General features: G+C 36.7%; 1 protein-coding gene and 1 long non-coding RNA gene across 5 annotated transcripts; one reads left to right on the top strand and one right to left on the bottom strand.

The window, feature by feature from the left end:
- Window positions 1-478: 478 nt before the first annotated feature.
- PPK1 (putative protein kinase 1) lies at window positions 479-5,434 on the top strand. 4 transcript variants are annotated; one of them, XM_086565642.1, is made up of 6 exons: window positions 479-770; window positions 935-1,324; window positions 1,483-2,480; window positions 2,871-3,071; window positions 4,344-4,505; window positions 4,629-5,434. In XM_086565642.1, the coding sequence occupies exons 1-6, from the start codon at window positions 617-619 to the stop codon at window positions 5,205-5,207; spliced, it is 2,484 nt and encodes an 827-aa protein (XP_086421768.1). In that variant the 5' UTR covers window positions 479-616; the 3' UTR covers window positions 5,208-5,434. The 4 variants fall into 4 exon arrangements, with proteins under 4 accessions (XP_086421768.1, XP_086421767.1, XP_086421766.1 ...); XM_086565641.1 differs by having other exon boundaries at window positions 1,414-2,480; XM_086565640.1 differs by having other exon boundaries at window positions 4,344-5,434.
- Window positions 4,564-7,047, bottom strand: LOC147490909 (uncharacterized). Its single transcript, XR_015198452.1, has 2 exons — window positions 6,739-7,047; window positions 4,564-4,962 (listed from the first exon to the last, which is right to left on the bottom strand). It is a non-coding gene; the product is annotated as an uncharacterized LOC147490909 (long non-coding RNA).
- Between the last annotated feature and the right edge of the window lie 6,474 nt (window positions 7,048-13,521).

The raw sequence follows: 13,521 nt of genomic DNA, 5'->3' as shown, positions 1-13,521 counted from the left end.
AATCCAATTGTGTTTTCTGTTTTGAAGTCCTAAATGATACGGACGACATAGTTTATGCTGTCCGTCTATTATTTTTTGAAATTTTTTTGGACGGACTTCACTGTGCCGTCCGTCGAAATTTAACACATGGATGATAGAAACTATGTCGTCCGTCTCCCGAACTTATTATAGTAGCTACTAGCGAAGGTCTTAACTTTGGCTGGGTTTTTTACTCTTTCAAAATTTAAGACCCTTTTAACAGCCCCATTGGAATGACATTTTTGTGGTTGGAGTGCTATATTTGCTTTTAACAGTCCATATAACCACCCATTGGACTTGCTCTTATGGGCTTTAAATGGTTAATTAATAAAGAGATCGGGACCAAATATTGATACATTGGGCCCTCAAGCCCAATTCTTTGCACCAAAATTCCAAGATTTCGGTAGTCGAAATTCCAAAGGTATCTTAGAGAGTTTAACCAGTTTGAATTCTCTCTCTTTCCGCCTCTCATTACATCACAAAAAAATTCTCTTTACTGATTATTCTATGGTGAAAACCTAATAAAATTTCCTAATAATTAGTGGGATTTTTTTTTCCTAATATTGGAAATTAGAAATGCATTTGGGATTTAGTCATCATGGAAGAAGAAGAGGAGGAGGAGGAGGAGGAGGTTAACCACAACCACCTTCCGCTCACATCTTCATCATCATCATCATCATCATCATCATCAAATTCTCGTCCTGATTTGTTTCAGCATGTTCAAGCAGCTTTCAAACGTCACAGACCACTCGGTATATTTCCACTTCTCTCTTGGGAATTTTATCAAACAGTTGTACTGCATTATTACACTTTTTCATTTACATATTTGACACATTTGGTTACTGCCCAATTATTTTCATTTGAGTTGAATGATTAACTAAAGTTGGGTAACTTGTGCTATGGGGAATTTTACCAGGTACAATGCAGCTTAGTAATATGAGACCAAGGAGAGTTTTGCTTCCACAAAGAGAACCATCTCGAATTTCTGTTGCTTGTAATTCTAGTGTTGAAGTAGGTTCCCAGAAGTCGCAAGAAGCGACCCCAGGGCAAGTATGTTTTGAACGGAGGAGTGGTGAAACTGCTGAAGGTTTGTCAGTCACTCAACCTTCCGATACTGAAACCATAACAAAGGCGTATACTGAAAATGCAAACCCCTTTGGTGTGCAAAAAGTTGAAAGTAAATCTGTTTCTGAATGTAAAGGTGATAATGTCGGTTCATCTTCACATGTTGTATATAAGCCCATTTCTGTCCGTGATTGTCAGAAGAAAGTTCAGTTTTCATTGGGTGATCATGTGTTATCCCAGAGTAAGTATACATTCTGTTTTAAATGCTTCATTATGCAGCTTGGGCTGCGAATTTTTTTGCCATCTATTTCTTTTTTTCTGTTTATGCAGGGGCCGATGAGCAAATGGCCACTGGAACGGAGTTAATATCATCTCATATGAGTTCTCTTGCATTGACAGAGATGGATTGGGATGCAAGCAATTTGGTTGAGGCGCCAGCTGTCCACAATCATGATAGGAAACAGCGGGATCCTCAGCAAGTGGAAGTGTCTGACATCAGTTTGAGGTCAGATGGGGGGATTTCTTCTCTGTTAGCAAAGAGAAGCATGTTAATGCAGAGTTCGTTTTTAGGGACGGAAAATAATCATCCCATGACCCAGTCTTCGGCTCTGGGTTCGTCATGCAGGACTACTTTCTCAGTCCATTCCAAGTCTGCTCCCTTGTTGAATTCTACAACCTATAGTCCGCGACCGTGCCAAGATGGCAATTCTCATATGGAGATGGAACCCCTGGAAGAGCCAAATGTGAACCCTCAACCTATGTCACGAGGAAATCAACCACAACTCTTGTATCCCACCTATCAGTGCACCAGTGGGATGTTAGCCGACTCTTCGGCTGCTCCAACCCAAATGTCTATCTCGTCTCTAGAAACCCCAGTAGGAGTAAAAGATCACAGAGAGTCAAATGGACAGAAACATTTTGCTTCAAAGGAAATTAATAGGTTAGTAGATGGACTTGTTGATAATGCAAAAAGTTCTTCTGCTCTTGAAGATAAGTCAACTAAAGAGAAAGGACATCTCGGTGATGTTACTGATGTACAATCTCAGGCTCCAATGACAAAAGGTTCGTTCACAAACGTACAAGCAGAACCGTCTAAATCTGACAAACAAGAAAAGACTGCAAGTAGCAAAGGGGTATCAGGTCCTCGTAAGAAGAGTTACGACCCAGATGTATTTGTTAAAGTTAACGGGAAGCTCTATCAAAAGCTTGGAAAAATTGGTAGTGGGGGAAGTAGTGAGGTTTACAAGGTCATATCATCGGATTGTACCATTTATGCCCTAAAAAGGATCAAGCTTAAAGGTCGCGATTATTCTACTGCCTATGGGTTTTGCCAGGAGATTGGGTATCTAAACAAGCTAAAGGGGAAGAGCAATATCATCCAACTAATAGACTTTGAGGTACAATCATTTCTATCCGTGAACAGTTTTATTATCTTTTTTCATTTGGTACTTATTTAATCATTTTGTATTATAATTGTCATTCATATGTGCTGTTAGAATAGTTATAGATTTGCTACCATTGCACATTTTAAGTGAGCAAAACTGTTGCTTTCAAGTTCTAAAATGGGAGATAAATATTGCTCTGACTAGGGTGTCAGCCTTCATAATACCTTGCATCACTTGGACACGAACAAGGCAACTAAGAAGTATATTCAACTAGTGGTTATACCGTTATACTTTGTTGTGTAAACAAGGCAAGTAAGAAGGCTAGGATGTCATCTATGTGTGACATGCATGATGATTATAAGGTCCCTGCTCTCATATTAACCTTGCACCTTTTCTACTTAGGTGACGGACAAAACTCTGCTTGAAGAAGTAATGAATGGTGCCATGAATATTAAGAATGGTAGAATTAGGGATGATGGATATATCTACATGGTACTTGAATATGGCGAAATCGATTTGGCTCATATGCTGTCGCAGAAGTGGAAAGAACAAGATAGCCCTAATTGGACTATGGATGAAAACTGGCTTCGATTCTATTGGCAGGTCTTTATCTAAACCTTTTTCTTAAGTCGTGTTTCTAAGTAGTCTTGCGGATCTGTGTGACATTAACTAATTGATGATTATAAGTAGTTGCTTGTATTTAAATTTGCATTCCCTTGACTTAAGCACTTGAACAACAGCAGCATAAGCAGTGCCATTTTATTCCTTTTACTGAGACATTGCTGAATATGATGAAATGAGAAGCTCTCTTGACTTGTTCACTCATGTCAACTTCCGGAAAAATTTATAGAGCTTGTTTAATATTAGGACTTAGGAAGTAATTGTAATGTAGAGTAACAATTGGCAGAAGCAACAATTAATTAAAATCCACACTTTATAGAAAATATTCAAAAACCTTAAAGGTTGTTCTTTTATTTCTAATCTCTCATAAACTCTTAAACATAAACTATCCATCTATACTGAATTACAATTTACAAGCCCTTATTTATACCTAGGGTTTTCTCTGCTAACCAAAGAAAATTACTAATATGACCTTAGCAACAAATAATTAAAATAAAACAAAACAATTAAAATAAAGGGGATGCCTATCACATGCACCCATGGGCTTGACCAAGACTACTATGTCCACATCAAATTGCCTTTTAGTTAAATGCCTCGTGCCCTTATACATTGGTCGGCACATTTTGACATTATTTTATGGTGTTTAAAGTGTTTGCAATGGATTGTTCTTCGAGGACTGTTGAGAATCTGGTCCTAAAAATTTCTGACTACTATGCATTTTCTTCATAGTGTCCATTTATTCACCACAATTGGATTGATCAATCATGTTTTCCATTATTCATGTGGCATAACATAACCTCACGGTATAGTTTTGATGCGGGCCTCTCTCTTACTGATAGGTTGCAAATACTCTTATTTAATTTGCTTCACATTTTATTTTTATACCTATTGACTTGGCAAGTTGATAACATCAGATATCATTCAGGTGCATAGAAACTGGTTTAAGAAGCTGCATCTTAGCTGATACTGTTTTTCAGATGCCAACCGAATTTTATATTTGGCCAGTTTGTGTATTAAGTACTATATTGTGTGTCACATTCTGCATGATACTTACAATTAGTACCAACAAAATGATGTTTGTGTAAAGTATGTAAAACTAGTAACTAAAGGAGGCTGAGGTGCATCTACTCTGTGATAATAGGCAATTTGCAGAGGTGCATTAGTCTCACATAAATGGTAGATCAGTGAGCCATAACCGGTTTGCAAGTCAAATGTTCTTTTCGCCTGTAAAAGGGACTTGCTTTCTCTTTGCAGCAAATACTACAAGCTGTAAACACGATTCATGAGGAGCGTATTGTTCACTCAGACTTGAAGCCGGCTAATTTCCTTCTTGTGAAAGGGTCACTGAAGTTGATCGATTTTGGTATAGCCAAAGCTATAATGAGTGATACAACCAACATCCAAAGAGACTCACAGGTTCTGTTTACATCTCATTACACAAAGAATAACTTGTGTTTCCACGTAGCTGATGATAGGATACTGTATGAGAACACAAAAATGCGTTCTATCTCATTTTTTTTAGTAATATCTAAACTGCAGGTGGGTACATTAAGCTATATGTCTCCTGAAGCATTCTTATGCAATGAAAGCGACTCGGATGGAAATGCTATTAAATGTGGCCGACCGTCTGATATTTGGTCTCTTGGCTGCATACTCTACCAGATGGTATACGGAAGGACCCCATTTTCAGAATACAAAACATTTTGGGCCAAGTTCAAGGTCATAACAGATCGGAACCATGAGATCATCTATGGACCAGTATCAAATCCATGGCTGCTTGATCTTATGAAGAAGTGTCTTGCATGGGAGAGAAAGGATAGGTGGCGGATACCTGAGCTGCTACAACATCCTTTCCTTGTTCCTCCGATAACACCTGCACGGCAAATTTCATCACCCCAAAACCAAAGCTTTGAATTGTTTCAGCAGATTGCTGAAACTTACGGAAATCATGATGAAACATCCAGGCTATGTTCTCAGATACAAGTCCTCCTCAAAGGATCTGTTCCTCCTACAAGGTCTCAGTTCTCCACATTAAGAGACCAACACTGTTTTCTTTTGTCGCAAGTTTCAAGCCTGTGCTCTCAACTACAACAGCACGTAAGAGATGTAGGGAGCTAGGTCTCAGAATAGCTTGTCAGCTACAAGCCTACAACTAGTCCTTAAGGCTTGGTTGTACATTTTGTTCTATTTGTGTTTTAGGTTTTGCTTCGTTTGTATAGTATATTATTCATCAAGGAAGAAATATGTGTTGTATTTGCTCATACAGGCTTTGTGTCAAACATCTAACTAACGATGTTTCTTATTTAACCAGTTGTGTATTATGCAGAGGAGAAGATTTTTAAGTATTTTGTTAGTTGTTTCAGCCTGGATTCTGAACAAATTGCTAGTTTCCTACATAAATAATCTGTGCGCCTTTTGTTATTGTGAATATGTAAACACTTGCATTGTGAGAATAATCTGGACTGAAGATGTTTGGTGTTTGAATAATTTAGTGTTAAGTTTGATAAAAAAATTTACTGATTTTCAACTTTCACTATTAAAAATGTTATAATTACTCCAAATATGTGAAACCCCTTTGAATTAACTCCCAATTCACTACTCCGCCAAAACCTTAGCGTATATCTAGTGAATGATATAGAGAAGAAGATTAAAAGACTTTCAATACCACAAACACTTTTTGAATATAACTCCAATTCTCCAATAATAAAACCGTAGGAGGAGATGGAGAGGGGGAGACGTTGGTTTTTCCTATTTCGTGCTATTTTCTTTTGGGTGCATCCTTCATGGCTCAACAATGGGTTATGGGTCACCAACCAAAAGCCCACCACAAATAAAGGCATCTCCAATGGAAAGTGTATATATACACCTCCATATAAGTACTACATAAAGTACATAGGTGCTACTAGGATTTTATGACTTCTATTACACAGTACACAACTACACACTAATAGTTTCCACACCCAAAATGGTATCCAATACAACAAAGCTTAAGAGTTTGTAAAATTAAAAAACTTAGAAAAAATAACAGTTAAAGTCCGTCGTAAGTGGTTTAACTAAAAAAGAAATAAAACGCAAGTCATTTTGAGTAACGTCCATAGGTTACTTAAAACTGGCCCAACCAATAAATGACGGTCTTTGCCGCAAACATTACAATTCTCAAAAATAAATAAAACAGATGTGAGTTTAAGTGCCGTATGAATTTTTTTTTAGTTGGGACGTTACTTCAAGTGACACCCGATATGTTTATTAACTAATAGTCGGATGAAGAATTTCCCACCCACTCTATTAACTATTAGCTTATCACCTGGGATTTACACTCTCCATTGAAAATATATTTTTGACATTTAAAATGTCAATTTTATACTTTAAACAATTTACACCCCATCGGAGATACCCTAATGAGTAAATATGGTAACTAAGCAGAAAAAGCCCAAATTAAAATCCATAATATAGCATGGGGGTTTTACTGTTTTAGTGTTTTACTTCCGCTTCACGATATGGTGACTTGCTTCTGGGGCATGCATAGCTTCATTTATAATAAAGAACTTATAATAGAGTTTGGACTGTCCGTTTAATGCAAGAGCCCATTTATATTTAGAGATGTCTTCTATAATAAGACCACGATCCTCGATAATAATCTTATACTCACCATAGTTTCTGGTAATACTGAGAGCATGTTTACCCTCCGAGAAGGTCTCAGAAATCACAAGTTTCCAAGAACCACCATCAAAGACTTGAAAAGACCTGTTGATACCCAGTATTGGAAAATTTACTTCAAAAGGAGATGTGCTATAATTGGTGACAGCATTGAATTGATGAAATGTTCCAGGGTCCATAGCTTGTGTATTTCCATTAAGGAAAAGGGTTGCTTTGTGAGAACTAGCATTCTGAATTCCATTCACCCAAATCCCCATGGCTATTGATAAATATTTACTTTCTGTTTTTGCTGGCCGGAGACGATTTTTCTTGCTCTATGGCTCTCCTTTTATAGGCCCCAATGCAAAAATAAAGAGTCGTGATTCAGGTCAATTATCTAAAAGTCTATATATCTTCCTTTCATATCTTCAAGATACGTTCTTATAAAAAAAAAATGCCTTCTTATCGAAAAAAAGATACGTTCATAGTGCATGCACATGTATATGATGTGGATTCCGTTCATACACATTTATATCAGTATATGTATATGGTGATGTGGATTCCCACTGAAATAAAAGAGTTCTAAATTCTAAATTATTTTGTAAGTTCTAAATTCTAAATTCTTTATTCAGCATTATACAATCTGTAAGAGCTGACAGGAGATTATATATATTCATGAGGTCTGGACTCACCTTGACATCCTAGAGAACAATTTAGATATGGGTTTCCTTCATACCCCGTTGTACATTTGCAGAGATAGCTGGACTTTATGCTTGATGGTGTGCAGTGGCTGTTAATCCACACAGAATGTTCTTGCCATCTCTACAATGCCCTCCGTTCATAGCCCATTCAAGCTTCAGAGTGAAATTCGTAGTTTGAGAAAGTCTTATTGCATCTGATGCTTTGAATACACAAGTTTCTTTTTCGGCCACCAATGCATGACTGCAAAGGCCAGTATTTGTTTTGTTATTCCGTTCTGCCAAGTTGTAGCTGTAAAACCGAAGTGACCTTCTTGCGTGAGGAACCATAGTCTCGCAACAACCGTTTCCTGTACAAGAACCAATGTTTTGAAAACCGAACCGGTGATCGAACCGATTTTTTGTTAAAATGGTTCAACCATGGTTCGACTCGGTCAGACCGATTGATGTTTATTTAGCAAATTTTTTAATAATTACAATAATAAAATAAATAAATACATGTTTTAATTCAATATTAATTGGTATTATATATCAAAATAAATTTATTATACAAGAAATACATAGTAGTATGTTGGTTTGGAGTTTGGATTATCTTGTTTAGGTGTTAGGTTCAACTCCCAAAAAAAAAAAAAAATTATATAAGGGTGATCCGGTTCGCCGGTTCAACCACGGTTTAAATTTAGACCGAGGGTCCAACCATAAACTCAAGTTTTAACTGAACCGAACCAAAAATTTACCGGTTCCGATCGGACCCCGGTTCAACCACCGGTCCGGTCCGGTTTTCTAAACACTCACAAAAACCACTTCCAATACCTGCTGTACCACCTGCTGTACGGGCCGGTCAATTACGGGTCAAATAGTGATGGGTTAGGGTGGAGCGGGTCTAGGGGATACAAATCCAGTGGTCTCCGACAGGGCGGGGCGGGTTGAAGTGTCATGTCTTACCATCACCCGACTTGTTGGATCAGCTTACGGGACGGGTTTTGGACGGGTCATCCGGGTCGGGTAGAAATTATCATTTTAACCCAATTTCACCCAAAAAAAACTTTTTAATTCTGCAAGTAATATATTTCCAATTCACAACATAGAAAAAAAAAATGGAATCAATCAATAAAAAATAAACAAAAATAAAAAAAACTTGAACTTGAACCCAAAACCATATCTGTAAATTTGAAAATTTTTTTCTCGTGATTTACTATTTGTAAATTGATTATTTTCCATAGCATGATAAAATGAAGATGGGAGCGAGGATGTATGGTACAAAACAATAAAATATAAACTAAAAGAATTCGAAATTAATACAAGGATGAATGATTCATCTTCTCCGAAATTTGAAAGTTGAATTTGAACTTTTGATATTTGCCCAATGTTCAAACTTGAATATGTGAAATTGATATTGAACTCATAAGTTTGTATTTATATATCTCAAATTCCTACAAAAGTGAAAAGAAAATATAAACAAAATACAAAAATATTAGAGTTATAGTCTTGAAATTGTGCGGGTCAATGGCTTTTGACACGGTACGGGTCGGGCGGCTTGATGGGTTGGGTTTGAGTATAGAACCTACACCCATAGCCCGACCGCGTAAAAACGGTGGTGGGTCTTTTTTCGGGTCGGTGCGGGTTTGGGTGGCGGGTGAAAACCGGTACCCTACTGGATGATGGGTCAACGATTTTTTTTTTACACTCCTAACCATGAGGGTCTTGTTTTTCATGTACTGAAAGGTTTAGGAAATGAATATGCTGCTTTCAAAACTTCTGTTAGAGTTCGATCCAGAAATGATCCAGTTCAAATTGATGAGTTACACAACTTGTTGTTAAGTGAAGAATTACATTTAGAGGATTCAATTGTTAACTCCAATTCTAGACAAGCCTTTTATGCTGGACAATCATCCAATTCTGGTGCTAGCTATAACAATGGCTATTATAACAATTGTGGAAATTATGGATATAACAACTCAAACAGTACTCGAGGAAATGGAAGAAATAATTATAGAGGCAATAACAGAGGCAGAGGTTCTAACAACAGAGGTAGAGGTTTCAATGGTTACAATGGCAGAGGTAATAACTCAGGTGGTTACAATGGAAATACTAGCTCTCATGATGGTGCCAGTTCATCAGCTAATGCAAGACCACAATGTCAAATCTGTAATAAATTTGGTCATCTTGCAATAGACTGCCACAATAGGATGAATCACTCCTATGTGGGTCGAATACCTCCAGCCAAACTAGCTATGTTGGCCAATATGAATGAGAATTGCTCAGATCAAACTGCTTCCTACTCATCAAATCAAAAGGACTCTCTCTGGTATGCTGACACTGGTGCTACCAATCACCTCACTTCAGACCTCTCAAATCTATCCATGCATACTGATTATAAAGGATCAGACAAGATACTAGCTTGTTGGGAATGGACAAGGTCTGCCTATACAATACTCAGGTTCATCCTTATTAACTCCTTTATATTCCAATCATCAGTTTAAAATGCAAAACATACTCCACGTACCTCATATCACACAATCTTCTAAGTGTAAATAAGTTTGTTACATACAATCATTGTGTTCTAATTTTTGCTCCCAATGCCTTTTATGTTAAGGACATTGTCTCGAGGAAGATGCTTTTCCAAGGTCAAACTGAAAATGGTTTATATCCTATTCATCTCAATCATCAACCTTAGCATCCTACTTCAACTGCCTTCATTTCCACTAAGGCTTCAGCTACAACTTGGCACAACAGGCTTGGCCACCCTGCTCCTACTGTCTTACATAAACTCATTCAAGCTAAGAGCATTGATTTACAAGGCTCTTCAAGCTCTCATTTCTGTTCAGATTGTGCTTTAGGAAAAAGTACTAAACTTCCTTTTGTGCCTTCACCTTGTAAAAGTACTTCTGCTTTTCAATTACTTCATATGGATTTATGGGGTCCATCTCCAGTTTTATCAATAAATGGAATGAGATTTTATGCAAGCATTGTAGATGATCGACTTCTCCAAATATTGTTGGATTTTTCCACTTACTTTGAAATCTGATTTTTTCTTAGTATTTAAAACTTTCAAATCTACTATTGAAAACACCTTTACTGTGAAACTCAAATGTATTAGAACTGATGCTGGTGGTGAGTTCACAAGTACTATATTTGAAAATTTCTTAAAAGATCATGGCATTGTTCATCAATTTTCTTGTCCACATACACCAGAACAAAATGGTGTAGTGGAAAGAAAACATAGACACATTTTAGACATGTCTAGAACCTTACTATCTCAGTCTCACATTCCTACTAAATATTGGGAAGAACTTTTCTCCACTTCAGTTTATCTTATAAACAGACTTCCCTCTTCATCTCTTCTTCATTTGTCACCTTGGCAAAAGCTTTACACCAATCCACCTCAGTATCTTTCTCTCAAAAGTTTTGGTTGTACGTGCTACCCTTGGTTAAGACCTTATACATCAAATAAATTAGAAATTCGATCTAAATCATGTGTTTTCATAGGGTATAGCTTACAACACAAAGGCTACAAATGTCTTGATAGTACAACTGGGAGAATTTATCTTTCTAGGCATATCATCTTCAATGAGGAAGAGTTTCCTTTTAAAACATCAACCACTCCTACTTCCATTGATACCTTTATAACTTCTTCCTTTTGTACTCCACCTGAAATCTTATACGATGCACCTTCTACTGATTCTTTTTCTATTCCTGTATCTTTAAATACAAGTTCCTCTCCTGTATCAACTTCTATCAATTCAAACAATACAATCACTCCTTCTCATTCAATGATCACAAGATCCAAGCATGGCATTTTTAAACCTAAATCTCTTTTCTCAACTAAACATCCTATTTCTTATGCTCTTCATACATCTCTTTCATCTTTACCTATTACTCCAACATGTTATTCTCAAGCCATTAAAGATCCACACTGGAAAGAAGCCATGGCACAAGAATTCAATGCCTTAATCAAAACTGGAACCTGGATTTTTTAGTTCCCATTTCACCAAGAATGAACATTGTGGAAAACAAATGGGTTTTCAGGCTTAAACAGAAACAAGATGATTCACTGGATAAGTTTAAGGCTAGGTTAGTAGCCAAAGGGTTTCATCAGAAGAGTGGTTTAGACCATAGTACAAAATATCCCGATATATCGCGATATTTGGGGATATCTATCCAAATTTCAAAAAAAGATATATAAATATCACGATATGTACAGAGATATATACGACTGCAAATATCGGTAATATTTCGATGATATTTGTGATATTTGAGGATATTTTGTGATATTTGGTGATATTTTATGTATATAACAATTTTATTTAATATTTACCATTATATTTCAAATAAATATAAATAATGTATCATGATATATCAAGAAATATCCACAATATCCATGATATTTGTCGATATTTTGAATATATCCACGATATTTGCATCTGGAACAATGTCAAATATCCCCAAAGAGGAGGATATATCCACGATACATATCTAGAAATTGAATATCGATAAATACCTATATCCTGATATTTTGTACTATGGTTTAGACTACCAAGAGACATTCAGTCCTGTAGCAAAACCTGCCAGCATCAAGATTATATTATCACTGGCAGTGCATTTCAACTGGGATATTAGACAATTGGATGTGTCAAATGCCTTCCTTCATGGCCATTTGAAAGAAGAAGTGTATATGTCTCAGCCTAAAGGTTTTGAAGATCCTCAAAAGCCTACTCATGTGTGTAAACTTCTAAAATCACTATATGGATTGAAACAAGCTCCTAGAGCTTGGTATGAGGAACTCTATCAAGCTCTACTCAGTTTTGGATTTGTTACATCAAATGCTGATCATTCTCTCTTCATACTTAAGGATTCAAAATCTCTTACATATGTCCTAGTATATGTAGATGACATTCTCATTACAGGAAGGTGTCCTACAGCTTACAAAAGGATCATCTCTCAACTCAGCTCTTTATTTGCTATGAAGGATCTTGGTTCAATACATTATTTTCTTGGTCTTGAAGTTAAAAGACAATCAAATGTATTATTTCTTTCTCAGACCAAGTATGTCTATGATCTTCTCAGCAAAGACAACATGATTCATGCCAAGCCATGTTCTACTCCCATCTCTAGCCGTTGTAAACTTGATGCTCATACTGGTGAATATCTCTTGGATCCTACAGAGTATAGGTCTCTTGTTGGTGGCTTACAATACCTCACTTGGACTAGGCTAGACATATCATTTGCTGTAAATCTTGTGTGTCAGTTTATGCACAATCCAAGGTCACCTCATTTAAGTGCAGTCAAAAGAATATTAAGGTATCTGAAAGGCACCATCACTCATGGATTATTGTTTACAAAAGGTTCTTTACATTTAAATGCTTTCACAGATGCTGACTGGGCAGGTTGTCCAATGGACAGAAAAAGCATCACTGGATTTGTTGTGTTCTTAGGATCAAATCCGATCTCTTGGTCAGCAAAGAAGCAACACACTGTGGCAAGATCATCTACAGAAGCAGAATACAGAGCTCTCGCCCATACTGCTGTAGAAATTTATTGGCTATGCAAGTTATTTAAAGATCTTCATATTTCTTTGCCCAGAAGTCCTCTTCTACACTGTGACAACATCAGTGCAATATCCTTGGCGAATAATCCTGTTTTTCATGCAAGGACCAAACACGTAGAAATTGATTACCATTACGTCAGAGAGTTAGTCACTTCAAAATTTCTAGATGTCCAGTATTTGTGCACTAAGGATCAACTGGCAGATATCTTCACAAAAGGGTTGTCTACTCAGCGAGATGCTCCTATCCAAGCTTTCAGTTCAACAATCTCCCTTCAGTCAATGCAGTCAAGCCAGACAACAGTTAAGGACAACACTTAACTAATCATGCCAGCTCAGATGCTTTAGGAACTATTTCTTGTTTCCTGATACAACAACTTTTGTAACTAACTAAGAGTAGTATATAAATGTAAGTAGAACTAATAATAGATGAATGAATGAAATCATTTTCTTTCACAAGATTTATCACGTCATACTTCCAAGAACATTGCAACCTGCTACTACAAATTTGTTTGAGCTCCTCGAAAACATGTATGGGCTCTTTGGAAAAAAA

Source organism: Coptis chinensis, chromosome 6 (genome assembly GCF_015680905.1).
Source record: "Coptis chinensis isolate HL-2020 chromosome 6, ASM1568090v1, whole genome shotgun sequence".
Classification (NCBI taxonomy): Eukaryota; Viridiplantae; Streptophyta; class Magnoliopsida; order Ranunculales; family Ranunculaceae; genus Coptis; species Coptis chinensis.
This window is presented reverse-complemented; position numbering and strand designations above follow the sequence as displayed.